The 27,392-nt window shown below is 39.7% G+C and overlaps 1 protein-coding gene across 3 annotated transcripts in view; it reads right to left on the reverse strand.

Annotated features, from left to right (window-relative positions):
- The window catches only part of STRN (striatin), an 88,351-nt gene that overhangs the window by 51,463 nt on the left and 9,496 nt on the right, over positions 1–27,392 (reverse strand). For all 3 annotated transcript variants that reach the window (XM_075924958.1, XM_075924957.1, XM_075924956.1), the window contains exons 2-5: positions 16,536–16,639; positions 9,449–9,522; positions 5,399–5,477; positions 2,913–3,080 (exon numbers count right to left, since the gene is read on the reverse strand). In XM_075924958.1, coding sequence (XP_075781073.1) covers positions 2,913–3,080; positions 5,399–5,477; positions 9,449–9,522; positions 16,536–16,639 — 425 coding nt within the window. The remainder of the gene's footprint in view (positions 1–2,912; positions 3,081–5,398; positions 5,478–9,448; positions 9,523–16,535; positions 16,640–27,392) is intronic.

Consider the following 27,392-nt stretch of genomic DNA (forward strand, 5'->3'; position numbering starts at 1 on the left):
CTCTGAAAGCTGTACAAGTATTCTGACTAGGACTCAGCTCATTATGTGTGCCTTTAATCTCAATCACGTACGCAGCACTGGTGCTCTTCCAGAGGTTGAGGAAGCCAAGTGAGCAGACAGGCCATGCAATCTGTCAGTACTGAAATAAAGGGACAGACACGTAGAATACCTCCTGTGCTTAAACATATGAGATTATAGTTTACCTTCTATGAAAATGTACCCAACAATCCAAAACGTTCACTACATAGGTAGCCTGTCCTATCCTCTATCATGTAAGAATTCTTCTCAATTCTTTGATAAAACCCTGACCTCCTTCACTGCCACGAGTGAACTAGCTGTCTGAGTTCACATCCACAAATGCAGTAATTTGAAGATTCAAACAATAAGGAAACAAACTCAGAGAAGTCACGTAACTTGAGGGATCACACAAGTCCTGAACCATAAATATTTGTCATGCCCCACACACCCACCTAAACTCTTCTTACGAGTTAGTGACCCTCTGCATTACAAATGACATGAAACTATCACAGCTTCTCAGACTGCGCATGCAATAACATAATCCTGCAACAGCAAGTGTTATAGAACAAAAAATAAATTGGATCACTAAACACACACAGCAAATAAGAATCTGAAAACGCAAATGTTAATCTTATGCACGTGCTGTTGTAGCTGTGCTGGTCCCAGATACTAAAGGTGAAGGAGAAAAGCTTTAGAGCTACACAGAGTTAGTAGTTGGGTTACCTGGAAAGTTGTCTCTTTTACCAACAGAAGTTGATCCAATAAAAGATATTATTTCACACCATGTGTCTCTAACGTTATTCAAAACAGACCTAGCACTATAAGATCAAAGCTTGTAAAGAACAGCAGCAGACCCACTATATGCATAGCTCTCAAAAAGTAAAACTGAGTTGCTGAAGGAGACAACACAAAGTAGCTGCTGTCACCAACTCCAAGACTGCCTATCTCCTCTGCTGACAATCTTCCTAACAACTATCTTTAAATGTACTAGCTCAGCTCCATCATTCATTCCAATATGCATACGTCTCTCTATTAGAAGCCATCTTTCATGCCAACTAACAGAAAATGACACTCCACTAATTTCAAGTAAAACAAAAAAGAGGGAGACTGGAGCTTAACTAACACTTGACCTCAAACCATACACACCTCTCAACCCGAGAGAAACATATATAGTCAGAACTCACTATTTCTTCAAAACTGGAACAAAAATGAGTACACAACTGTCATACGAGAGAGTGAGAGAGAAATAGAGAAAATAAACATTTGAAAGGGAGAATAATATACCTGCTAATCCCAGTATTAGTGTTCTACAACAAACAGTCAATTCTATTAGATTACTATCTCAGACTAAGAAAGCTGACTTTAAAAGGTGCTCTGGCAGCAGCAGCCCTTACCAGAGATGCACTTCTCAGGGCAAGGCTTACCTATTTAGAAGCCCAAAATAATTTAAAGGGTAGGGGTCCCTTCATATGGCCCAATTCCTCATTTAACAACATAATTTTAATTATATAATGAAAAGGAGTTAATTAAGTAGCTTTTCTGCACACACACCTGATGCCAACTATAACTATCCACTGGCTGGGATTACTGAGAATTCACTGTGGAGATTAGGTGCCACATAAAGCAGTTATATTTCAGAAGAAAAAGACACTACCCCTGCTACATTTAAATCACACCTGCTTGTGAAACAAGAGGCCAATCCTAGATTAAAAAAAGCTCTACTGCTTCTTGGTGTTAGTACTAGCTATGGGAGTACAGAGCTCAAACGTTCCTTTTTAAACAAAACTCAGGGTGCGTCTACACTGCACCATTATTTTGAGATAACTAGCGTTATTTTGAAATAACAATGTGTGCTTCTACACAGCCATTCGAAATCATTTTGAAATAAAGGCAATTTATTCCGAAATCTGTAAACCTCATTCTATGAGAAATAACACCTATTGCAAAAAAAGGTGGTGTGTAGACGTGCCACTGCTTCTATTTCAAAATAGCCCCTCACTAGTGCCATTTTAAGTTATTCCTCCTTGGGACCTCCTGGGGCTCTAAACAGAGATGGCATGTCTACATTAGGGAAGCCTGCCTTGGACTAATTTTGAGGCATCCCTGCAACTGAGGCATGCTATTTCAAAATAAGCTATTTCTGAATAACTATTCCAGAATAGCTTATTTCAAAATAGCAGTGCAGTATAGATGTACCCCTCAGTATCCTTTTTATTAGTGTAAGCTCTTCAAAGCTACAATATTACAGTCAAGAACAAAAGAATAATTTTGCTGAACACCTAAAGCATACTTCTGATATTAACTATTTTAAGTGTGGTAAAAAAGTGTTTTTACAACTCTTTCAGCAAAATGATATTTTGCATACAAAACAAATAAGCTTGAAAGGATTTGATTTATATCGGTAAATGTTGATAAATATCAGTATATGCACTAAAATCACTGAAATATATTTCCATGGATAACTGAAATTTACAAAATAGGCAAAACATGAAAAATTATGCTGGAGAACATAAACTCTGATTTCAATCTAAAATCCTGGCTGTTTATTTTAATTGTTATAAAGCTTCACCTTCTTAAATTTCAATGTGTCCTCCCCACATGACCTAATACATGATTGTTGTATTTTTCCTTAAGCATTTAAAAAATTACAAATCAGGTTTCATTTCCTAATGTAACTTTCCAACTGAAATATAATTAAGATTCTCATAAACAAGCAAAACACCTAGAGAAGCCTGGCTTCCATATTCCTCCTTTAACATTTTTAAATAGAATTGGCTAAAATTTAGTCAGTTTGAAGACTAAAAAGTATAAAAGATTTCAAATGAACATAAACTAGATTTATAATAAGTTGCAATTATACACAAAGAGAATATTTGGTTTTTTTAGGCACTTACCCAATCATAGCGTTTTCTTTAATCTCAACCTCAGTACCATTTACCATTGATTCTTGATTTTTGTCATTTTCCCTGTCTGATGCATCATTTGAGAGGCCTAACAATGCTCGCACTCGTTTTGACTTCACATCCAGTATAGTGTCAGTGTAACCCACCTCCTGAAGATACCTGTGTGAACAGAACTCATGCTAGTCTTTCATGCAGATCTCAATAATATAACCTCATAATTATTTAAATCAATACATAAACACTTTTTCCTAAAACCCATCTTCAGTGCAAGGCTTAGCAAAACATGGTACTGTTCTAATGAAACATGCTAATAAATTATCTTGTACCAGCTGCAGAGGGGATCGTCTCTTGCAGTACCAGCCTCTACAGTCACTGAGAAAATCAAAGAGCCTAGTAGTCAATGTTTATACAATACGTTATTCATCACATTTACCAAAATAGATAGAAAAGGTCTTTCACTTAAAATAGCTGCAATTTATTCATAAAATGTCAGTTACATTAGCATAATAACTGTTTTATTATTCAAGAGAAATTCGTGGAAATCTAAACCAAAACCTTAAGAAAGTAAAACAAATTTTGTCCCTTAATGACCATTAAACAAAGCCTGTAAATGCCTAGTATATCAAATTCCCATTCTATTACTGTAGCTATATTAGGACAAAACATATGATTTAACAATGTAATGTATTTTGTAAAGATCTGGCCTTACAAAATCATTTTATTAGTCTTAAATATTCCTGCGGAATATGTATTTGGCTCAAGAGGTGAAAATGCAGTCTAGTAAACTGAGCCTGGAACTGGAATACAAGTTCTAAACTGAACTGGCTCGGTCAGTAATGTGCTCCATGGTACTGGGTGAATCAATCTTTCAGTTTCCTTCCACATCTGTTGAGCAGAATTAATGTTTGGACCTTACGGGATGTTGTGAGGAATAACTAGTCAAGAATACAAAGGTCTCTGAGGATATAAAGTGTCATGTGTTACATCATCTTAGGAACACACTTACTATGACAAACTAAGGCATTTGTAAAATGCAGGACAATGTAGCACTTTAAAGTGCTACATTGTCCTGCATTTTGCTTCAGCTACCCCAGACTAACACAGCTACATTTCTATCACTATTCTAAGGCATTTGTTTCACTCCTTGCATTTACAGTGAGCCCTCGCTACTTCGCGGTTCGACCATCGCGGATTCACGACTTCGCGGACTTTTTTCATTACGTATGTATATATTATAAAAGAAATATATCGCGGATTTAAAAGTTTTAAAACTTTTAAAAGTCTGAATATACATGTTAAATAAATACGTAAATATGGTGTCCCTACTTCGCGGATTTTCAGCTATCGCGGTCGGGTTTGGAACCTATCTACCGCGATAAACGAGGGTTCACTGTATAACAATTACACCCTCTTTGCTGCCAGTCGGAGGGGGCAGGGGAAGCGAGTGCTTGCTCTTATGCTGTCCAATAAGTTACTTGTGTAATACGAAGTTGGTATTTAATTTAAGCATAAATTTTATAATGTATGATGTTGAATCAGGTATAACACACTACTGTCTTCTTTAGCTAAAATCCAGAGAAAGACATAATGGGATACCTATGTTCTCAAACTGAGTTGTAGTCAAGAAAATATTGATTTATATTTATGTAAAATATGCCCATCTGAAACTACAGATACACATACAGTATATTAAATAATTCATTCAATAAAATGATCCATTGTTAAAAATGTAAGGCCTTTTAAAAAAAATCAGACTTTTTTGCTAAACAATTCTGCTCACTCAGTCTTTCCTGAGAAAGTACAGAAACACAAGGTAGCTTTGCAACAAGACCTGAAAAATCACTGGAACCTGACTGACTGAACCTGACTCAGAACAGGGTGTGGAGTTTATGGGGGAGGGAGGAGAGAAAAGAGAGACTATAATCTCACTACTATTATTTTAAATTTATAGCAACAATCACAATAAATAGCAGGAAGAAAGTTTATTATATGAAGCCAACTCTGGCTCCAGAAAGTTCAATACAACAAGAACTGAAAACTACAACACAGACAATGGCGTTCTATTCCTTTTGAACTGGAAGCTAGAAGACAAAACTGTCATGTGTTTCCATTAAAAATATTGAAAGAATTTTGTGAAAAGGTTTTCAAATTTATAATTAGATCTCTATGAATTTTCTTAAATCAAATATTAATACCCCTCCCACTATTTTTCTCCATTTTCCCCGTTGTGCCACCAAACTCAATAAAAGGAAGAGCGATGAGTAGTTTGCCCTCTCCCACTTCTTATTTTTCCCATTCTGCAACTTACCAAAACTTTTCTAACTTTGGTAAAGTCCGAGCAATCAAAAGAAAAAAAGTCTGCCACTCTTTTCACCAAAGAGAAAAGTCTCATGGAAATCTTCAAGAAAAGCGCAGTGACACATTCATCCTCCAAACCTATTTTTATCTAGCTTCCTTGTTTAATCGTTGACACTTACTGTCTCAGGAGCTGTCGCCCTTGTTTCCATATTAGTTGACTATTTTGTTGGGGCTGAACCTCTGTGTCATTCCCTTCATCTGGAAAAGATTTCATTACTCTTAAAGATCATTAAATGAGTGCAGTTCTGCAGAGTCACCTATGAGAACACACTGTAAAGATTGTCATCAGCATACTACTGTATTTTGAGAACAAGTTATACTTGTTATCAGCATCTCCTTCATATCGCCATTATTTCCCAATACGAAACCCATCTCGCCACTGATTCCAACTCCTTTTCTTCAGAAGGATTCAGTCACATGCATGTATCTGGAATTCTGTACTTGTGTTTACTGGAGTGATCACATATTTTAAGGATAATTAGGTTCTTACAAAAAAATTACCAAAATGTCATTATCTCCCATTGCATTTGACACGTGATATCAATGCTTATAGCTTACCCAACCAATATCTGAGATTTGATCATGGATATATCTCTGAGTCAAGCCTACTTACAAACAACTTAAAGTTCAGCCATATTATAATGACTGTGTGTGTCAGGAACAAAAGATTTAGCTATTTTTGTTTGGACAATAGTCAGTTTTCCTCTGGCCATGGTTGTTTTAATAGTTCAGCATAGTTCAGAATTTAAATTAATCTTTTATTTAAAAATCACAACTAAGTTATAAATTTACCCTGATAAAACTATTATGGCATAAACAAATGTGCTTCCCTGTCAGCCTGTAGTACAAATAAATACATAGAAAACTGCCATATGAATGTTAAATACTATTATTGTGCCTTTGAATCTAAAAGACTAGTCAGGAGTAGCAATAAGAAATAATCAGTCATTTAGCCATTTATTTTCTGAAAACGTCTGAACACAGGTGGATCCATTGCACAGCTATCAAAAGCTAAGAGACTTGTATGTATCAAGATGGAAGTATGTGTACACAAACTCCTCTCGATACCAGAAACCTGGAGATTGTCAATATTCATGTTGAAGTACAGACATTTCAGAGAGAAACTGAGGACAAATCCATTATCCTTCAGGAAGGAGACTGAAGGAAGTTGGACTGCTGGCAAAATGGCACAAAAGAGACTCTACTGCAAATGTCAGATAAGAACTGACTCTCTTGATTAGGAGAATTAAAACCAGAATTATTACAACTTCCAAGGTACCACAGAGGAGATAAAAAGGAAATATCACTGCAAATAAGCCTCAATATTCCTTCTGACTTGGTCCAAGAGAGGTATGCAGATGTGCATGGTAGAGATGTTAAATGTAGTTTAATCAACTAGTCAATGAACCCGTACCCCCTGCTTTTCCCTACACCCTGCTAATGCCCGGTCCCTACTACCCCCGTCGGCTATTCGCTTACATCCCTAGTGCATGGATGTATATGTGCAGTAAAGCAAGTACAACTCACATGGATTAGAAATAAAACAGCAATCTCCAAGCTGAAAGCATATGGAAAAAACAGCTTTGAATCACATATGGTGCAAGAACCTCCATTCTTTTAAGCAGCTATATGTAGGATGTAAAAGAATTGAGTATTCCTCCAGTCTGGGCACTAAGGATGTAAGTGACTTATTAACTATCTGATAAGCAAAAGCTTATCGGGTAGTTGACACACTAGTCGACTAGTCGCTTCCCCCGCCACCTTGTTGTCTCTATCAAAAAGAGGCAGCAATGGAGTCGGGGCGGGGGGGGGGCGGGGGGGGAGGAGAGGAAGGAGTGCTGGGGGAGCCAGCTTAAAAGTCAGTTACCCCCAGCTCCAACTCTGTGGCAGGGGCACAGCGGCGCCATTCCACCTTTGAAAAGTAGAGTCCCTGCTGGGGCTCTTGTGCATTTCAAAGGTGTAAGTGCCGCATGGAGCCTGGGGCCAGTGGGGGAGTCCGAGTCCCCAGCTGGCTCCAGCCGCCATGCAGTATTTCAGTCTTTGAAATGCACAAGTGCCCTTGCTGGGGCTCTGCACAGCACTTTCTCTTTTGAAATGCAGCAACTGCTTAGCAGGCTCTTGCTACATTTCAAAGTGGAAGCAGCCCTTATTGACTAATTGAACAGTCGATGGAAATGCCATTGGCTATTTGATTAGTTGATTAATTTTAATATCCCCTCCAAGAGCTGAGTGGCATCATTTTCTAACAGTTGAGAAATAAGATGCCTCAATCTGTGCTTCAGTGTATTTTGCATCGTTTGGGAAGGTGACAAGGGTATTGTTGAATTAAACATTTGCTTATGACTCAGTTAACCAGGACTATCTCCTTCCAGTGAATAGAGAAGGAGGGGGGTGAGGTTCACTAAAAGGATTTTCATATAGTCTTTTTTTTCTGAATGTATGGGGGAATAAAGCTGTGGAATGTTTTCTGCTTATTATGCACTTGTTGCATAATCTGGATCCTGAGAAAAAAGCCCTTTTGGTAAGATTTATTTTGCTGATGACAACAAAAAGAATTCCAATTCCTCCTGTTTTGGGACAAAGTCACTCCCTTTCTCTTTATGAAAAGAAGCTTAATCGTCAAACAGTTACAAACATGCATTCGTTATTTGTTATATAATGATCTTCCAATTGTCACTGTAATTTTATAACATTCCATATTATGTACCTACAACTTTACTTTACCCCTAATACATATGTGTTTCAATTTTTTTTGGAATTCTACAAAGATTACAAATCAGAAAATGATGTACTACTCATTTTGACCAGACAGGTTAAAATGTTCCTCTACACATTTGTGTGTTATCATTTCTGATATCTGATTTGAGTCCATTTAATCTCTCTCAGAGACTGTCCGGTTTGGCCAATATGCATAGCAGAGGGGCATTGCAGGCACTTAATTGCATAAATCACATTAGAGTATGTGCAGTTGTATGAGCTGCTAGCTACTATATATTTTTGTTAGTCTCTAAAAGTACGTCAACACAGCAATGTTATTTCATAATAACGGATGTTATTCCGAAATAACATAACTGCCTATCATGTAGAAGCGGGCTATTTCAAAATAATGTCAAAATAATGTCAAGCTGAATGACTTCCTACTCCAACTCCTGTAACCCTCATGTTACGAGGGTAAAGGAGTCAGAGGGAGAGTGCTGTCTCTCGGACTTCCTACTGTGTAGACAGCACAAAAAGCCAAAATAAGCTATTTCAGCATTAGCCGTGCTGTGTAGACATGCCCTAAGGTGTCACAGGACTACTCATTTTTTAAGCATTTTGAATTCATTGTAACTGTATTACACTTCTATTGTTAATTCAAAACTCTTCTATTCTTCCAATATAAGATTCTCCAGGTGTGTTTTCCATGTCTTTCTGTTCTTCAGAACTTTCTCAAATACTGATGTGAAGTAGGGATGTGAACAACTAGTTGACTAGTACCCCCCCACACCCTTTCATTACCTCTATCAGAAAGAGGCAGCAAGTGGGGAGGGGGGGAAGAGAGGATATGGCGTTTCAAAGCAGCAGCGCTGCGTAGAGCCTGGGGTCGGCTGCTTTGAAACACTGCAGCACCAGGCTGCACACAGTGTTTCCAAGCGGCAGCGCCACATGGAGCATGGGGTCAGCTGGGGACTCCCTTGCTGACCCTGGGCTCCATGCAGCGCTGCTGCTTTGAAATGTGGCGATGAACACAGGGCTAGTGGGAGGCTGCTTGAGTCCCCTGTTGGCCCTGTGCTCCCCACAGTGCTTTTGACTTTGAAAAGGAGCAACAGCTCTGGGGCTGTTGCTACACTTCAAAGGCGGAGGCGCCCTTATCAACTAATCAAATAGTCGATGTAAATTGCATCGACTATTCGATTAGCCAATTAATCAAAATTTAACATCCCTGTCATGAAGAGGAGAGATTAGATATATTCTGCAGCATCTATATACCTTCAACTTATTTGATGGCCTAGTTACAGATACTAAAGAAACAAACTATACCTATAATATCTGTGTAACAAACTGCATTGGCCAACATTAGTCTTAAGCAACACTAAGCCATCTTTATTATCCTCTTTGTATCCACTAAATCTGTAGCTAAAATTGCAGGAGAATGTTATACCATATTTCCCTTATTCTTAAATTCTTACCAGAATCATAGTTTGGAGGCTTCATATCTCCCTGGTTCAATTCTGTGCCATATTTTAATTTGTGGTATTTAGCTCTGAAAAAGAAAAGATAAGAGGAACTCGATTAACGCATGTAAAGGAAGCTTGCAGATGCATAGGTACCATCGGTCCTTATTTTAGAAAGATACTTTTCCATTCTCCCTGCCCTCCTCATACCATAAAAACCTGTGACCCATTTATTTCAGCAGAACTATAAACAAGCTATATCCCTATTTTTCTCCACAAATCAATCTCTAGAGCTTTCACTCACAGGAATGTATTAGTAAGTAAATAGTTACATGATCAAAAACACAATACATATCAAGAACAAAAGAATAAATATATTTACAGAGAATATTTTTATTTTTCATGGACATATGCTTCTTCTAGGATAAGACTGCTTCGGTGTTTTCTCCCACTATCACTCAACTGCCAAGTATCTCTACTGTCTATAGCAAGAGTGGATCTGGCCCCTGGGGCTCTGGGCTCCTCTCTTCCTCCTCCCTCCATACTGGCACTCCAGCTCCCGCTGTCCCCTGCCCGACTTATGTTTACCCTACAGATTGCTGCTGGCATTAGGTCATGTGATTCCAGCTGTATCATCAGAAATCTGTAGCGTACATACAGCCATATTGGCAAAACAGCACATGTAACAGTATAACTTCTTTATCTCAGGGAGGGAATAGTTTTGCCAGTGTAGCTGCACCCATGCACTTTAGTACATTCGAGTTCCAATACTGGTACTGTGCTTCTACCACGGATATACCTATATGTCAATTTAAAAACATCTTACACTTCTCATTCCTCAAGGGTTTACATCAGGGAGGTTAAAAAGCAGGTAACTGAGTAACCATGTAACCTCTTAAAATTTCAGCATTACAAGCACCTGCAGTGCAGGGTAGGAGCCAGCTCCCCCGGCTCCCGGTGTTCACCAGCTGCTGCCCTGTGTTGCTGCCTCTGAAATAGAGGCAGGAGCATGAAGCAACTGCTGGCTCCTGACTGCAGCTCTACTCCTGAGGAGCCAGCTACCATCCTCCACTGCTGCCTCTGTATTATGTAGATGGAGGAATTTTCAAATTATTAAAATAATTAATATCTTCGTTCATTAATGGATCTATTTTATTGGACAGGTTCTTCCTCCAATCCCAGTATACTCTTAAAATGTTTTCTGATTCCTTTCACATCAAGGTAATTAATTAATTTTCTTCATGACTCATCTTTCCCCCATGTGTTAAAACTCCTTCTAATTTGGTTTCCTCTCCCCTTCTTCAATCCCAGTGGCATTTCTTTTCAAGCCCAGAAGTTTTAATACTTATTGATTCACCTGGACCACTTATTTCCTTTGAATTTTTTATTTTCAGAGAGACTATAGTTAGCTGAACTTTCTTTAATCTTTTACTTTTCCCTGCACTCTTTCTCCATCAATGGATTTTAATATTTCCTCCTATTACAGTATGTTCACTAAATTTCTCAGTTCACTCAAAATTATATCCTGTAATTCATCTCTGACTAGCTCCAACTGAACTACATTTTTAACACTAAAACTGGGTGCTCCAACTATATTACACTACATGTAAAATTATGCACTGCAGCTACTTATATTTGTGTTTGTGCAACAGATAAATGGTTTCCTATGTGATCATTATGAAAACTGGTCAAAGGCATACCCTAAAGTTTGAAAGGTAAGAAATTACATTAAGATATACTACATTATCTTCATATGAAAATGACAGTTTAGATATTATGTAAGTTATTGAACTATTAACATCTATTAATATTAATTTCTGAAAAGAATTATTTGTATGAAAACAGCAGTATGCAGAGACTGAAAAGTAAAATGATATGAAAGTAACTGTCTTGAACAGACATGTTATCAAATCTATTTTCTAGCTGCAACCAGCCTTGAAAGTCATTTGGAAGGAAGATATTTTTAGACTGCAAAGCTATGTTACTAAATAGACTGGCTTAGTTAGTTAATAAGATAAGCAGATCACTACAACTGCTCTTGCTTTCTCACTTCATTAGTTTATTTATTGCCTTGCTTTGTTCTTTTCCTCACTTTTCTTTATCATGAACTGCAATCAGCTGTGCAAGTAATCAACATTTGCTATTCAATATGGCTGCCCAACATCTCAATAGTTGGGAATAACAAACTTCGTTACATTTAAAAAATGTCAACTCTCAATTTAAATTCCCTATGTGGAAGACTCTCACTACTCTCAGACTAATTCATAGAAAGAAACCAGTTTGATTTCTAATCAAGAAATACCATTATTTCTTGGAAATATTTCAGTGTGTAGACCTGAAGTATCTGATCCAGCTGTATTGAGAGTGCCTGCCAAACGTCCATAGAAGTACTAAGAGGAGTCGCCAGACCAATAGACGTAAACAAAACAGACTGCCAGGAACAGCACTGGGATATATCCTGGCCAGGGGAAATGGTGCCAGTCTTACTCCAACCAGACACACCATTTAAAAAACAAACAAACAACATATCTAGAGAAATGGTCTACGAGTAACTTGTTTGGTGAAAACACTCTAGAAAGAGAAATGAGTAACAGAGATTATTAATTGTCGGGCATATATTTAAGATGGAAACATGTTTATAGTTAGCTCTTTAAACTGCAGGGATAATAATTTAAACAAGTAACTGAGCACCATTACTATTAAAAAAGTAATAAAACAACCTTAAAGTGTGAACAAAGACTTATACTGCAATCTGCTGGAAGGTTGCAAAATTACAGCAAAATTGCTTTTGAACCATCAAATGCATAAGAGCGTTCAAATTATTTGATCAGCTCTCTCCCTTTAAATGTATTTTTCGTATATATTATATTAAAGAATCCTTGACAGAAATGTCCTAATATTAAAATTGACTAATCTCTTTACCAGGGAATAGAATCAAAAACACTTTTCTCCATACTGGAAAAGTTTTACACTCTACGAAAGTGAATTAACACATCATGAAAGAGTTATTAATTGCAGAACAGTGACATTGGTCAGAAATTAAGTTAATCCTTTTCAACAATTTAAAAAAATAAAACTGAGCACTGAGTATACAGAGTCTTGATTCAGGTCAACATATTGAGAAACCAGGATCACTCCCATTTGTCATTACATGCTGCCAATGCACCCTTCTGTGGATCACTATTTTACACAATGGTCCACAACTAATATGTTTGGTTATTTGCTTGGTAAAGATTTGGTACATTTGGAGATAGGGGAGGAATGAAGCAATCTTCCCTTTTTCTCTTAATTACCTGATTTTTTTTCCTCTTCTCCCCAATCTTGTTTTTTCCTGCCTTCATCACAGTTGGCCAGGAGAAGAGTTCCTCTCCTCTCCTGCAGATTATCCTTTTTGTGACTCCCAGATGCTCAGTAGGAGTAATCAACACAAACTCTTCACTGAATGCTGGCTAAACTGGCTTGTGAGCTGATTTAGGAAAATACTGTTGTGAATGACAGCAGGGCTTCTTGTGCTCAATATGCTGCCCTGCCTATAAATACCAAACAAAATTTCTGTAGAGAGACCTCCAGGAACTAAGATTATTTCTTAAGCAACTGATTTAAGAACGGTCATACTGAAATCAGACCAGAGGTCCATCTAGCCCAGTATCCTGTCTTCTAACAGTGGCCAATGCCAAATGACCCAGAGGGAGTGAACAGAAACAGGTAATCAAGTGTTGCCTCTCCTGTTATCCATTTCTAGCCCCTGACAAACAGGCTACAGACACCATTCTTACCCATTTTGGCTAATAAATATTGATGGACCTAACCTCCATGAGTTTATCTAGTTCTTTCTTGAACCCTGTTAAAGTCCTGGTCTTCACTACCTCCTCTGGCAAGGAGTTCCACAGACTGACTGTGTGCTGCATTAAGAAAAATTTCCTTTTGTTTGCTTTAAACCTGCTACCTATTAATTTCATCTGGTGACCCCTAGTTCTTATATTATGGGAACAAGTAAACAACTTTTTCTTATTCGCTTTCTCCATACTTGTCATGGTTTTATAGACCTTAATCATAACCAACCCCTCCTCCCCCCGCATAGTCTCCTCTTTTCTAAACTGAAAAATCCCAGTCTTTTTAATCTCTCTTCACATGGCGCCCATTCCAAACCCCTAATCATTTTCGTTGCCCTTTTCTGAACCTTTTCCAATGCCTATATATCTTTTTTTAGATAAGGCGACCTCATTTGTACATAGTATTCAAGAGGTGAGTGTACCATGGATTTATAGAGGCAATAAAATATTCTCTGTCTTATTCTCAATACCTTTTAAAATGATTCCTAACATTCTATTTGCTTTTTTGACTGCCACTTCACACTGAGTGGATGCTTTCATAGAAGGATCCACAATGACTCCCTGATCACTCTCTTGAGTGGTTATAGCTAAATTAGTCCCCATCATATTCTATGTACAGTTGGGATTATTTTTTCCAATATGCATTACTTTGCATTTATCAACATTAAAATTCATTTGCCATTTTGTTGCCCAAGTGAACATTGCGGTTTTAAGTCAAAGATTGCTGTAAATAGCAGTTAGCATAAATCATTCAGAAACACTGAATTTGTAATAAAATGATTAAAAATGGAGAAAGAACGGGATTGTCATACAAGATCAAACTAATTGAATACCTAGTTTGATATTTAGGCTATGTCCACACTAGCACATTTGTCAGTAAAACTTAACGTCACTCAGGGGTGTCTTACCCCCTGACCAATATAAATTAAATGGACGGAAGCACTGGTATGGAGAGCTTTATGTCAGCAGGAGACATTCTCCTGCTGCATAGCTACTGCAGCTCATTGGGGTGGCTTAATTATGTTGATGGAAGAGCTCTCTCCCGTGGGTACAGAGCAGCTACATGGGCTATCTTACAGCAGCACAGCTGCATCAGCACAGCTCTGTTGCCGTAATGTCTCATGTGTAAACTAAGCACTAAAGATGGGTGAGAATCTCTTTTATTAGACCAACTTCAGTTGCTGAGAGAGAAGCTTTTGAGTTCACATGGTGCTTTTCTTCAAATCTGGGAAATGTACTCAAGAGTGTCAGATTGTTTAGCACAAATAGTTAATACATCTCAAGGGACCATTCTAGGTGAAGTGGCCAGTTAACACCTCTCCAGGAGAAAAAGCTGGGGGGGAGGCAAGTTTAGTGGGTTATAAATTGTTGCAATAAATTATAAATCCAGTGTCTTTACTCAGTCTAGGATTTTCACTGCCCAGTAGAGTTATGACTTTTAACTCTCAGGCCTGTCTTTTAAAGGTGTTATGCACATTTCCTTTGAGGTCAAGGACTGGGAGGTCAGCTAGAACAACCACTTTGTGAAGAGTGTTCTGACATGGTGTTTTTGTCTTTCATCACTTTTCTATTTGAGTTCATTTGAGAGCATAGAGATTGTTTGGTTTCAACTATATAGTTGCTATTGGAGCATTTTGTGCACTGGATGAGGTACACGACAAGTCATGATAGACACGGGCAGGACCCATGGATATTGTAAAGTGTGTTGTGAGGGTGGGAGTGTTGATTCTTGTAGCAATGCAGACATATCCGTAGGTTTTGCATTAGAGTTGGTGTGCATTAGAGTCTGGGCTGCAAAGAGCTTGCTTCCGATAAGAAGCTTGGAGAGACCGAGTGTTTATTTGCAGGCCAGGAGAACTGTTCAGAAAAGATTCTTTTCAGGATGTGATCCCCACTGCGGATAGGTTGTAACTGTTTAATGATACCAGGGATGGCTTCCATTATGGGGTGAAAGGTAATAACCAAGGGTATATTGTTGGACAGGGTTTTATTTCCATACTAAAGCAGGTTCTCACAAGTTATTTGGGGAGCTGATGTGATCTACTTCTCTGGCAGAGCATCTTTGTTTGGTAAAGTATGTTAAGGTGTATATCCCAGACTTTCTCCTTGTAGTATATCCTGTGGTATTTGAATGCTTGACTGTATACAACTGATTTCTTGGGGTAGTTGGAGTGATTAGTGGCTTCTAGAAGAATCAAAGCACATAGAAACAAGTCTGAACCTACACTACATATAGAGAAAATTTGTTTCAACAGAATTTGAACAAACCCTGCTTGCACTGGTTTACATTTCCAGAAAAATATGATCAAAATCTCTCACAAATTCTCTTCCTATGGGTCACAACTTTGCTTTACTGACCAACCAAACAACAGCCACCAGAATAGGACTAGAACAAACCAGCATGCTAAAATTACTGCACAGCAATATTTGTATGGACCTTTCCTCCCCCCTCCCCCCGTGCACACTTTGGCACTTAGGACACTTTCAACGTAATTACAAATTTTTCCTACACTTATGCAATTTAGCCAAAAATTGTCTGTCACTAGATTAGAATTGAACCTACAATTTTAGGTGAGGGTGTACCTCTGATTTGTAAAGTGTAATAGCAATACTTTTGAGATAAGAATATTTGTTTCCTTAGTGACTTATTGAATCATTTTTCAATAAAAAAGAATTTAATAACTGCATTTATTATTTCACTTATGGCTTTAAACAGATTTAAGATTTACATTTTCAGCTGTTTAATTCTTTTTATTGAAAAATTATTAGGATTCTTTAGTAGCCAGATAGTACACAAATACTATTTATTTTTATTATTAATATTAGATTCAATAAATCACTAAGGAAACAAATACTCTTATCTCCAAAAATATTATGACGACACTTCACAGATCACAGGTACAACCTCACCTGGAATTCTAGTTTCAATTCTCATCACCTCATCTCAAAAATGAAGGTTAACCAATATCTAACTTCTGGGAACTAGAAAGAAACTTGCCCTGAGAGATGTTATTCTGAACTGTCTAATGCAGGATTTTTTCTTTTAACCTTTTTCTAAAGCATTTGAATACTGTCCACTATTCGTGTTGGGATTTTGGACTAAATATAGACTGATTCAGTATGACAATTCTTATGTTCATAATTACCAATTCAAGGTCCAGATTTATGAAAAAAATTCCTCTGAAGAACCACTATGGAAATTATATTTGTCTTTTAAAATGTTATGAGACTTTTAAACAAAATTCTCTAGTATCTTAAAAGTGATTTACCTTTCCTGTTTAAGAGCATATTCTAGCATTTTGATTCTTCGCACTAGATCCTTCTTCAGATTTTCTTGTCCTTTCCTTTCCCCTTGAAGAAAGGCAATCTGGGCCTGAAAAAGACAAAACTCTACTTAGAAAAGTTCAAAAGGTGACAAATTGTTTTCCCAATATATTTGCATTACACAAATATGAAGGTTCCATCTACTCCCAAGCCATTCTACATTATTTCAACAAAATTATTCCATATAATGCTGTGTTATAGCAGTTTGGCTACTGCAAACCAGGCACTATCATCATTTTGACCATATTTACTCTCTTTAAATTACTCTATTGCAGGGGTTGGCAACCTATGGTTCACTAGGGAGCCAGAGATGGCTCTTTTGGAGCTCCAGCTCAGCCTCCCCCAACCCCAGCAGGGAGCCAGTTCTGGCACTACAGCCTTATGGCCCCATAAAGATTGGAACGCCAGCGCCGGCTTCCTGTGGGAAGGGGGAGGTGTTGGCGGAGGGGCAAGTCCTAAGCCTCCCCACTGGATCCGGTGTGTGGGAAGCAAGACAAGCCAAAAATGTGTCTCTGCGCTGCCATTTTCCTTCACCCGCCTGGGGGAAGATCCTTGCAGACCCACACTTCCTAGAGGCTTCCCCTTTGCTCCTACTGGCCAGAATCCGGTGAATGGGAGCAACAGGAGGCCATGTTACACAGTGCCTGCAACGTGATACGAAAGTGAGTGCCCCCCACCTCATCATGCCCAGACCCCACCCTCTCACGGACCCCCCACCAAAACCCTGCATCCCCAGCCTGCTCATTCAGCCCTTCGCCAAGACCCGACACTCCCAGCTTACTCCTGCCCTCCCCCCATAGCCACACATCTTACCCCTTGCTTCTGCCCCTCCCCCTGGCCAGACACCCTACACCCAGCCTGCTCCTGCACTCCACCTCCCACCCTGATCCTGAATCCCCATCCCTATCCCACTCACTGGCAGCCCTGTCCCGCACACTGAACCCTTCATTTTTGGCCCTACCCTTCAGCCTAGGGGGCCCACAAAATCCATTAACTCTGGAACCCCAGAAGAGTAAATCTGGCCTGAGGCACTGAACCTCAGTCCTCCTTGTCCCTCCCCCCCACCATGGGCTGGAGCACCAGGGGAGTGAGGTGTTTCAATTGGGGCCACATCAGTGAGGGTTGGGGGGGGTTAGAGATGTTTTTTTCTGTGGGTTAGTGGTGCCTGACCCAAAAGAGGCTCCCCACTCCTGCCATAAATAAAGACAATGTTGAAACCTTTTGTGCTGGACATAATATTTTACTGATAGAAATGTAGCCGTGTTAGCCTAGGGTAGCTGAAATAAAATACAGGACTATGTAAAGTGCTACATAGTCCTATATTTTGTTTCATAATATTTTACGTTATTTAAAAATGAAACCTAGCCAATAAGCCCCCAGTTGGGGTCCAGCCCACATCTGACTGCAGCATAACACCACACCTGCACCCTCCCACACACACACCCCAACCCTGAGCGCATTATACACCTGAATCCCCTGCCTTTAGCCCCTCATACCTCCACATCCCCAAACTCATGCACCCCAACATCCCCAGCCCCTTGCCACAATACTCCTGCACCCCCCCCACACACCTCAACCTTGTGCCCTGAGTTCATCATACATCTGAACCCTTCAGGCAACTTCAAAAGTGGTGATGACTAGCCCAGAAGTTTGCTTGAGACAAGCCTTCTTGGCTAGAATGTCAGTTACTGCAAAAACCTGTTTACGGGGTGGGTGTGTGAATCCTTGAGACTTTGGTATGCTTTCTTGGGAGTGGCCAGGGTACAGTGTTAAGGTTGTGACATAACATATTCAAAGTTCAGGTATTCCTTTCTTAACTTACAATGCTGTAAAATGATTTAGACTCAAAATTTGATATACATTAAAACTGTCATGGAGGAATTATCCTGTTGATTCCAAATAGTCTTCAAAAGAAAACCGGAGGTGATCAGAGGAAATTTTAAGAATAATCTGTGCATTTGTGAGAGAGCAAGAACACAAAGCAACCGAAACTGGGGCTTCTAAAACTCTTCTATATTGTGTAACACTAATATAGCACAAACGAATTTGTTATGGAGGCATGGAGCCTAATTAATATGGTGTGCAGGTTAAATAAGGTATCTTTGATACTCTCAGTGAAACAATGAAAATTTTGGTAGCTGGGTAGACTTTTTTTTTTTTTTTTTTTTTAAACAGAAAATTTCATATTCCAGGCATTCCATACCTCTCTTATTATTCTAATAGCCTTTTATCGTCTTATCTAATACTTGAGGCATTAGTCCTTTCTTGAAATACATTTGTTTACATATTTCACTCAGACACTGGCCATTTATTTTTATCATAGGGACTTTGATTAAACATGGCATATTTCCATTTGAAGTTCTAGAAATATATAGTCATTTGTTTTCTTTATTGACCTGCATCTTATGGTATTTTTCTTTCCTGTTGTTTCACCTGACTGGATGAATGTACAAGTAGCTGTCTTTGTTAAATAAATATTAAGTAATATTGCATACAGATACTTTATGTTGAAGTGCTCAAGTCAGGAAATACCAGTATTAAGACTTCCTGTGTAACCTCAATGTTGTCTCTTCTGCATATGGTATTACAGTAGTTTTTAATTATATGATCACTTAAAATGTCTCAAATATTGTATCATACAGATTTTTTCTGTGGGCTGAGATACACATCTTGTAATGAGTTTTCATTGTATTTTAAGAAGTCTCAGAGGGATAGCCGTGTTAGCCTGTAACTCTGAATACCATGAGCAGTCCTGTGGCATCTTAGAGACTAACAAATTTATTAAGTCACGCGCTTTCGTGGGTAAAACCCACTTCCTCAAATGAGTTGGAGTAGAAATTACAGAATCCAGGAAATATAACAGCAAAAGCAGTTAACTGTCAATTGCAGGACCACTGTTAACGGAGCTAATTAAGTCAGACTGGATGAATTTCATTCATAGCATTTGATGTGGAAATGAGAATATCAAAGACAGGAAAATAGCTTTTGTAGTGCATTAACCAGTTAAAATCTTTATTTAAGCCTAAACTGATAGTATTGAACTAGTAAATGAACTCCACTTCCGCTGTCTCCCTCTATATCTGGGTGCTTACTTTTAAATCCATTATTGAATATCAAGGGAGGTTAAAATGTCTCCAACAGGTTTATGTATGTTAGTATTCCTGATGTCTGTCCATTTACCCTTGGTCTCTGTGGGATTGGAGCAGATCTGATTGTATCTTAAAGCTTCCAATCCATACAAGAGATCCACTTCTTGGACACTGCTGTACAAATAAATGACAGTCACATAAACATAACCTTATACCAGATAACTAGTGACTGCTATTCTTACCAACATGCCTCTAGCTTCCATCCAGGACGCATCACATGATCCATTGTCTACAGCCAAGCCCTAAATTACAATTAGCAGATGGTTTGTGAATGAGAGGTCACAGATAGGCTGGGCACTGACTGTGAAGGGTCTTGAAAGTGAAGACAAAATGTTTATGTCTGAGGCAATAGATCAGGGGTTGGCAACCTTTTCAAACCAAAGAGCCAAACTACATCAAAATTCAGAACAAGTGATCGACAAAGAGCTGTATAAGAATGCCCGTCTGCATTTCTGAAAATATATAATTTAATATTATTGATAATTGACATGATGATTAATAATAGCATAAACAAACATTGTACTCACAGGACCCACAAATGCTCATGATACTACCTATATTTTCTGGTTAGTCTCTATGGTGCTACAGAACCATTTGTTGTTTTTTCCATTTTTTTAGTTACAGACTATCACGGCTACCACTCTGAGACTTCCCTCTCAGGGCAAGTTTACTGATTTACTCCTAATATTTTGTCCAATCTAGTTTTAAATGTCTCAAGCAAGTCAAATGGATTTGACTATGAAGAAATTTTGTCTTGTCAGTCAGGTTTTCCTTTGTTTACCCTTCCAACTATATACAGTTGCACTACTCTAAATAATTTCTTTAACCTTCAAATATTAAATCATTGGCTAGCCAAGCTATTTATATTCAGCTCTGTTAATCAAATCCCTATTGCTCTTGAATCATTTCTGTAATATGTTTAATTTAATTGGTGGGCACTAATTGTTTTGAGCACTATCAACATGCTCATCAGCACACTGGGAATACACAGAAGGTCCAAGGAAGAAAACATAAATATAGCATTAACTAAATAGACAATAATAAGAATGACATCACAAAAAAAACACAGTACATATGGCCCAAAGTCCAGATGTAAGAATTTCAAACATACTTCCATTTAAACTTATTGCACAAAATCCTGCAATGAGCAAGGCAGAATTCATGGGAATGGTTTGCATTGCATTGGAGATCACAAATTAGATGGCTTAACGCTACTATTTAAACTAACATGGTAGAATCTCAGGAAAGTAACAGTTGACTGCTCAGGTTAGGGCAAAACAAATTAGAACAAACCACAAGTGGTCTCATGAACAAAACATGAACAATTGAATCAGACCCAATAGTATGCCTGCAAGAAAATTATAAAGGTACATTCTGAATATGTTTACACAGCATTTTAGAACACCCAGATTGACATTAGGTTAGCAGGGTTCATGCTAGCACTCTAGGAATAGTTATCTTCAGCAGGAGAGGAATCCATTATGCAGGGGAAAGAGATGTATGCAACAGAATTTGAATATACACTATTTATTTTCCCACAAAAAATAAATAGTTTCATTCTATAGGCTTTCTATGGCTGTGGGGGCAATCACTTTTAGAACAAAATGGACAATAGAAAAATCTTAATTATGGGTTCAGATTTAATTTAAGGGACTGAGGTGGGCAAAAGTGACTTATTTTGCTGCCCAAGAAAGTATACCTGTATAAGCACTGCTTCATGAACATAATTACTCAATGTCAGGATGGAAGGAGTCACATTTTCAATTAAAAAGAGTCCAAAACCTATTAGGAAGCCTGGATATTGGAGATACTTACTTAAGTGATCTAGTGCCACTGGATTATTTGAGCATCTCACATGTATGTAAATAATCAACATCTGTCTTTCATCCTTCCAAGCCAGAAGATGGCTATAACTCACTGAAGAAAGTGGTACACGAGAATTGACAAGCAAATAAGAGAGGCAGCCTAACAGGCCATGAGGTCAGTTTTCTGATTTCTCTTCTCTCGCAAGTCAGTCTGCATGCACATAGATTAAAGACTAGATACTAACACGTTTGCTTTTAAATACTGAATCAAGATGCAAGAGAAATTCAGAAGACGCTTGAGATCTTGGGAATTCCACATAGTCCATCCTAGAAGCAGTAAATAAAATCTAAGTCTCACAAAAGATATACTGAAGGTGTGCTTCCATAGCCTAGCTACAGTCAGAATGGCTTGGTCAGACAACAGAGGTAAAAAGTATCTATCCCACAATATACGTGTCACGTTATAACTCCAGTTGGTGCAAACAATATAAAATGAATACTGAGAACAGATTTTAAGTATGTAAGATATCAACAAAAAGTTTATGAATCAGGTATCAATATACAAACTACAACTCCACACCATACACTCCCCACACTTAGCACTTTGAAATATGAACCCAACATAGTGTTACTGTATGGGACATTTCAGTTTATCATCTTTGAAGTGCTAAATATATTCTGCTGGCACTTCAGTAATATTCAACTATGCATTTTGTACCAAAATCTTGAAAATCTGGCAATAGTTTAAAGGAATATTTACAAGACTGAAAATAATGTTTATGATTTGTACCAGAGTTTAGAAACAGAACAAAATTTATAACCTTTAATGTGAACTACAGATAGTAAAAAAGTTACAAAATGATATTCACAACATTAAGTATTCTGTACAGGCATTTCTGTAAGAAACAGATTGAATTATATAAACAGACTCATACTTCAAGGTCAGAAGGAACCATCGTGATCATTCAGTCTGACCTTCTGGTCTCTGCCAATCTGACATGGGGGAAAATTCCTTCCCAAAGCCAAATACGGCAATCAATTAAGGCTTGATCTCAAGGGGAGTTTTTCCACTGATTTAAAAAAAAAAACAGTGGATAAGGAACATAATTATCCTGTGCCTCAGTTTCTCCATCCAAAAAAAGATATAATAATAATACTTGCCTGCCTTATAGGAGATTGTGTAAATTAATTGGTTTTAATTAGGTGTTTTGATGTCATCAGATGGAAAGTGCTGAGAACTGCAATATTGCAACGTATTTTTTTTACAATTTCAAAATCTTTCTGCATTATTCATGCAGTAGCCACCGTTCCTGGATTACAGGAGAATTTCAGTTTGGGACTTTATGGGACTCCTCCTCCAACTGTGACACACTGGAGCAATTTGCTAGAAGAGGCAGGGGCCCCCCCTCATCATCACTTTTCAAAGGACTAGTCAAAGATGCAGATAGGCTGGCCAGCCTTATGCAGTGTGTGTGCTGCAGGGAGGGCTGGATCATTTGTGGCAGCAGATAGCTTGTGCTGGCCTGCTAAGTGGAACGGGGCAGAACAATAAATGGCCAAGAGGAATGAATCCCCCTCCAGCTGAGCCAGAGGAGACCTTCAGAGCTTCCCCCACAAGTTAGCAGTGACCTGAGCCAAGGCCCTTTTTTTTTTTTTTTTTTTTTTTTTAACTTGTTCAAATTCTGTGATGATCAAGGCAGGAGAAGTTCTGGGTTGGGAAGGGCAGTGATCTTGAGCAGGAGGAGCCTGGGAAAAGAGGGCGGTGAAGGGAAGAAAGGGGAGCAGAGGGCGGAGGGACATGGTGGCTAGGGTTGCCAGATGTCCGGTTTTGAACTGGACAGTCCAGTATTTGAGCTTTGTTTGGGAAACAAATTGAGAATATATAAATGAGAAAATATAAATGCCCGGTAATTTCTAAATAAGATGTAATGTAGACTACGATGCAATGTCAAGTGTGTCTGGTATTTTTGTTGAAACCATCTGGCAACCCTAGTGGTGTCAAGGAAGAGAGAAGTTATTGGTAGAATAGGTCTCCACTCTTTTCAGTCTCAACTCTTTTCAGCGGTTGGGAGATTTTGTTTGCCTGGTAAAAAGAGGGTTGGGGATTTGGTTCCTTCACCCCTGGGGGTAGTGGGTCTACCACTCTGACACACAAAGCTGGCACCATTATGCTGCCTCAGTGGGACATTTTACCTTCCTGGTTCTGTGAGCTGAATGGGTTAAAGCAGCAGCCAGCCTGTATTTTATTGGCATGTCCTTTGGCAATTCTTATTCAATGTCTGAGGTGCTTACTGCTGTTGAAACAAACAACATAGGAAGCCCCATCTTGTTTGTGTGAAGAAGTGAAAATGAGGTGGCAACTTTTGCAATCTGATTCTAGTCATCTTCTTCCTCTCAGGGGGCAAATGCCAGCTGAGGATGAGGCCTGATACCTCGTTTGGTTGTGCGAAGAAAGGACAGAGATTTCTCAATTAGCTTTAACTGGTGCTTGGCATTCTGTGCTCCCCAGGATCAATGAGAGGAGTTTGGGGCATTTGCAAGCAACCTGAATGTCAGTTATGAGCAGAGCTCGATAAATAACACAATCTACTCGCTTGTGGCGAGTAGACTGTAACCCAGAAGAGCCGGGTTCGGGAGATCTGCGCATGCGCAGAACGATATGCGCATGCGCAGATCGCTGGACAGTGCAGCTGGCGAGCGGGGCTCACCAGGGCTCGGTGAGCCCTGGTTATGAGGGTATCTAATAAACCTGTGACTCACATTTCTTATTCCCAAATTTAGTGTTGTTAGGTATCTTTCGCATATCTGGCACATGGTACAAAACATGCTCCATTTTGTTGAGAAAGAAACTACATAAAAGTGGAGGGTTTTTTTCCCAAAAAAATAATTTGCTTGGGTTCAGGGATTTGCCTGGAAGGGGACAAGCATGCAGTGAGCAAGGACACAGGATGTGCATGGAAAAGAGGAGGGAGACAGTGGGAAGGGGATAGGGCCTGGGCTAGGAATCCACTGCCTCCCTAAGGAGAAGCTTTACCAACAACCCATGAGGAGCAATGGGCCTTAGCCCCACAGTACCATCAACCAGGAGACACATGTGGTAAGGTAAGCTCAGCAAAAGGCTACACCTTAACCCTTTTTCCAGAGCCAGAATACCATACACCTACTGTACCCCAAGCACCTGCCCTGACCCCCTGCACCTCTCCCAACCCCCTGCCTTGAGCCACCTCCCAGAGTTTCTTCTTTGAAAGGCTGCAGACCCCTGAATTAGACTCTACGCAGGAAGGCAAGGCCAACCAGGCAGATACCTGAGAAACAATTATCTGTAGTAAATCAAAGCCCTTCCCATCTAGTGCCCCATCTCTTACAGCTGGGGAGTTTTGGCAACTAGCAGTTGCTAAAGGGCCACATGCCCTTGTAGGCAGTCCCACTGTACCATTCCCTCAGGAACTCATCAAGCCTGGTCTTGAAGCCAGTTCATTTTATTGCCCCCATTGCTCCCTTTGGAAGTCAGATTCAGAACTTCATTCCTCTTATGGTTAGAAACCTGTGTCTCATTGCAAGCCTAAATTTGTTGATGGCCAACTTATATCAATTTGTTTTGGTGTCCACATTGGTACTTAACTAACTTTTCTCTCTCTCTGGTATATGTCCCTCAGATGTATTTACAGAGGGAAATCGTATCTCCCCTCAGCTCTCCTTTGGTTAGGCCAGGCATGTCCAAAGTCCGGCCCGCGGGCCAAATGTGGCCCGCGGTCGGATTTAATACGGCCCCCCGCTTCTCCCGGCTCCCCGGTGCTTTTTTTAACCGGCGCGCTCAGCGCGCCGCTTCGGGTCGCCGCCGCCGCTGCAGTCCCAAACCCTGCCCCTGCACTCCGCTTTGGGGCTGAGAGTGCAGGGACAGCCCCCGCTTCCTCCCCCTCTCCTGGCTCCCCGGCGCTCCTCTGACTGGCGCCGCTTCCGGCCGTGCCGCCGCCGTCCATGGCGGCCGCTGCGGTCCTAAAGTCCACCAAGTAGGGCACGTCCACAGCCCCGCTCCCCCGCTTGGCTACGGGTTCGCCCTGCCCCCGGGCAGCCGTCAGGCCAGCGTGCCCTGCGCTCTCCGCCCGCCTCTGACCCTGCAAGCCCTCTACCTTGGGGCTGAGAGTGCAGAGACGGACTCCGCAGCTGCTGAGATCAGGGACTGCCTTTGAACCAGACCTAGCCTATGTGCTGCAGTCCAGATCTCAGTTTCACCCTTCACATTAGTGTAGGCAAGTTTTTTTTTTCAATTGAGATGAATACATTGTAAAATCTCAGTTAATGTCAGTTGGTCTAAATCAGTTATAAATATATTTGGACACAACGGCTACGTCTACACTGGCCCCTTTTCCGGAAGGGGCATGTAAATTTCACCTTTCGTAGTAGGGAAATCCGCGGGGGATATTTAAAGTAGGAATAAGAGCCTCCGGAAAAGGGCGCTTTTTCCGGAGGATCGGGGCCAGTGTAGACGCTCTTTTCCGGCTTTTTTAAAAGCCGGAAAAAAGCAGCGGACATTTTTATTTAAATGCCGCGGGGGATATTTAAATCCCCCGCGGATTTCCCTACTACGATAGGTGAAATTTACATGCCCCTTCCGGAAAAGGGGCCAGTGTAGACGAGCCCAACATGTATAGTTGGTGTTATGTCGTTTGCCGTTTGCAATAAACTTTGCATAAAATAGTTAATTTGCATTTAATTTTAATGGTTCAAAGAATGTCAGGCAAAATGGTCGGCCCTCACGCATGTTCACTTCATCAAATCTGGCCCTCTTTGAAAAAAGTTTGGACACCCCTGGGTTAGGCTAAACAAGTCAAGCTCTTTTAGTCCCCATATTTTTTATCCTTTCAAGAACTATGTACACAACCATTGTTTGGCTTTTAAGCTATTTCTTATTAAGCAAACATCTTCAAAGAGTTATCCAAGACTTTTGCCAAATCACCTTCCCCAAAAGGTCCCAAAAGTTCAGTACTGATCAGCACGTTAAGAAGTGTTGGGGATTTTTGTTATTTTGGGGGGAGTTATACGACCTATGATTTCTGCTAATTTTATTTCAACTTCCATTATTCTGTTCAATTTATTTTAAGTTTCGCTCTTTTTAAAATAACTAGAACAACTCTATCAATTTCCGAATTAAGTTTTCAATAAAAGGCTGCAATCCTGAACCAGTTTACTTATATGTAATCACCAGAAAGCTAAGGAAGGGAATAGCATATGTGCAATTTTTTACCACAAACACTGTTCTTAAAAATATAGCCACACATCTGTTTGATTATCCCCTCTTTCCTGATTACAGCACCTCAGTTGCTCTCTAATGGCACAACTTTTCCACTCCCTAGACACTGCTTTTATTGTATAGCAGACTTGAAAACATACTTGGCTTTGCTTGGGTTCTTAACTCAAAAATGTTTTATTTTTCTTCACTTAAATCATTGTTGTGGAGTGGGGCTGCAGTGTGCAGGCTGCCTGCCGAGAAAAGAAAGGGCTGTGGTTGTCCTATCACAGCAGCTTGTTGACAGGTGAGAATCATCTCTCCATGGTCGCGGCAGCTACAGTGGGCACAACCAGGGGAGGGGCGCAGGTCCCCTGGCTAGGGGACAGACAGAGACACACAGACAGACCAATCCTCTAAAATATAGAGTAGATAGCAGTCCCTTTCTCCACCCCTGCCTCCTGCTGGCCCAGCATGGTTACAGCTGTCCCAGTCCTCATCTCTGATCCCCTGCTTCCCCACTGTAGACATTCTACAGTACATCTCCCTCCTGCTAGACCTCTCCCTTTCCATTTTATGAGAAAATTCAATTCCAGGCACATGCCTTTGTCTTGGCACAAC

Source organism: Pelodiscus sinensis, chromosome 3 (genome assembly GCF_049634645.1).
Source record: "Pelodiscus sinensis isolate JC-2024 chromosome 3, ASM4963464v1, whole genome shotgun sequence".
Taxonomy (NCBI): domain Eukaryota; kingdom Metazoa; phylum Chordata; order Testudines; family Trionychidae; genus Pelodiscus; species Pelodiscus sinensis.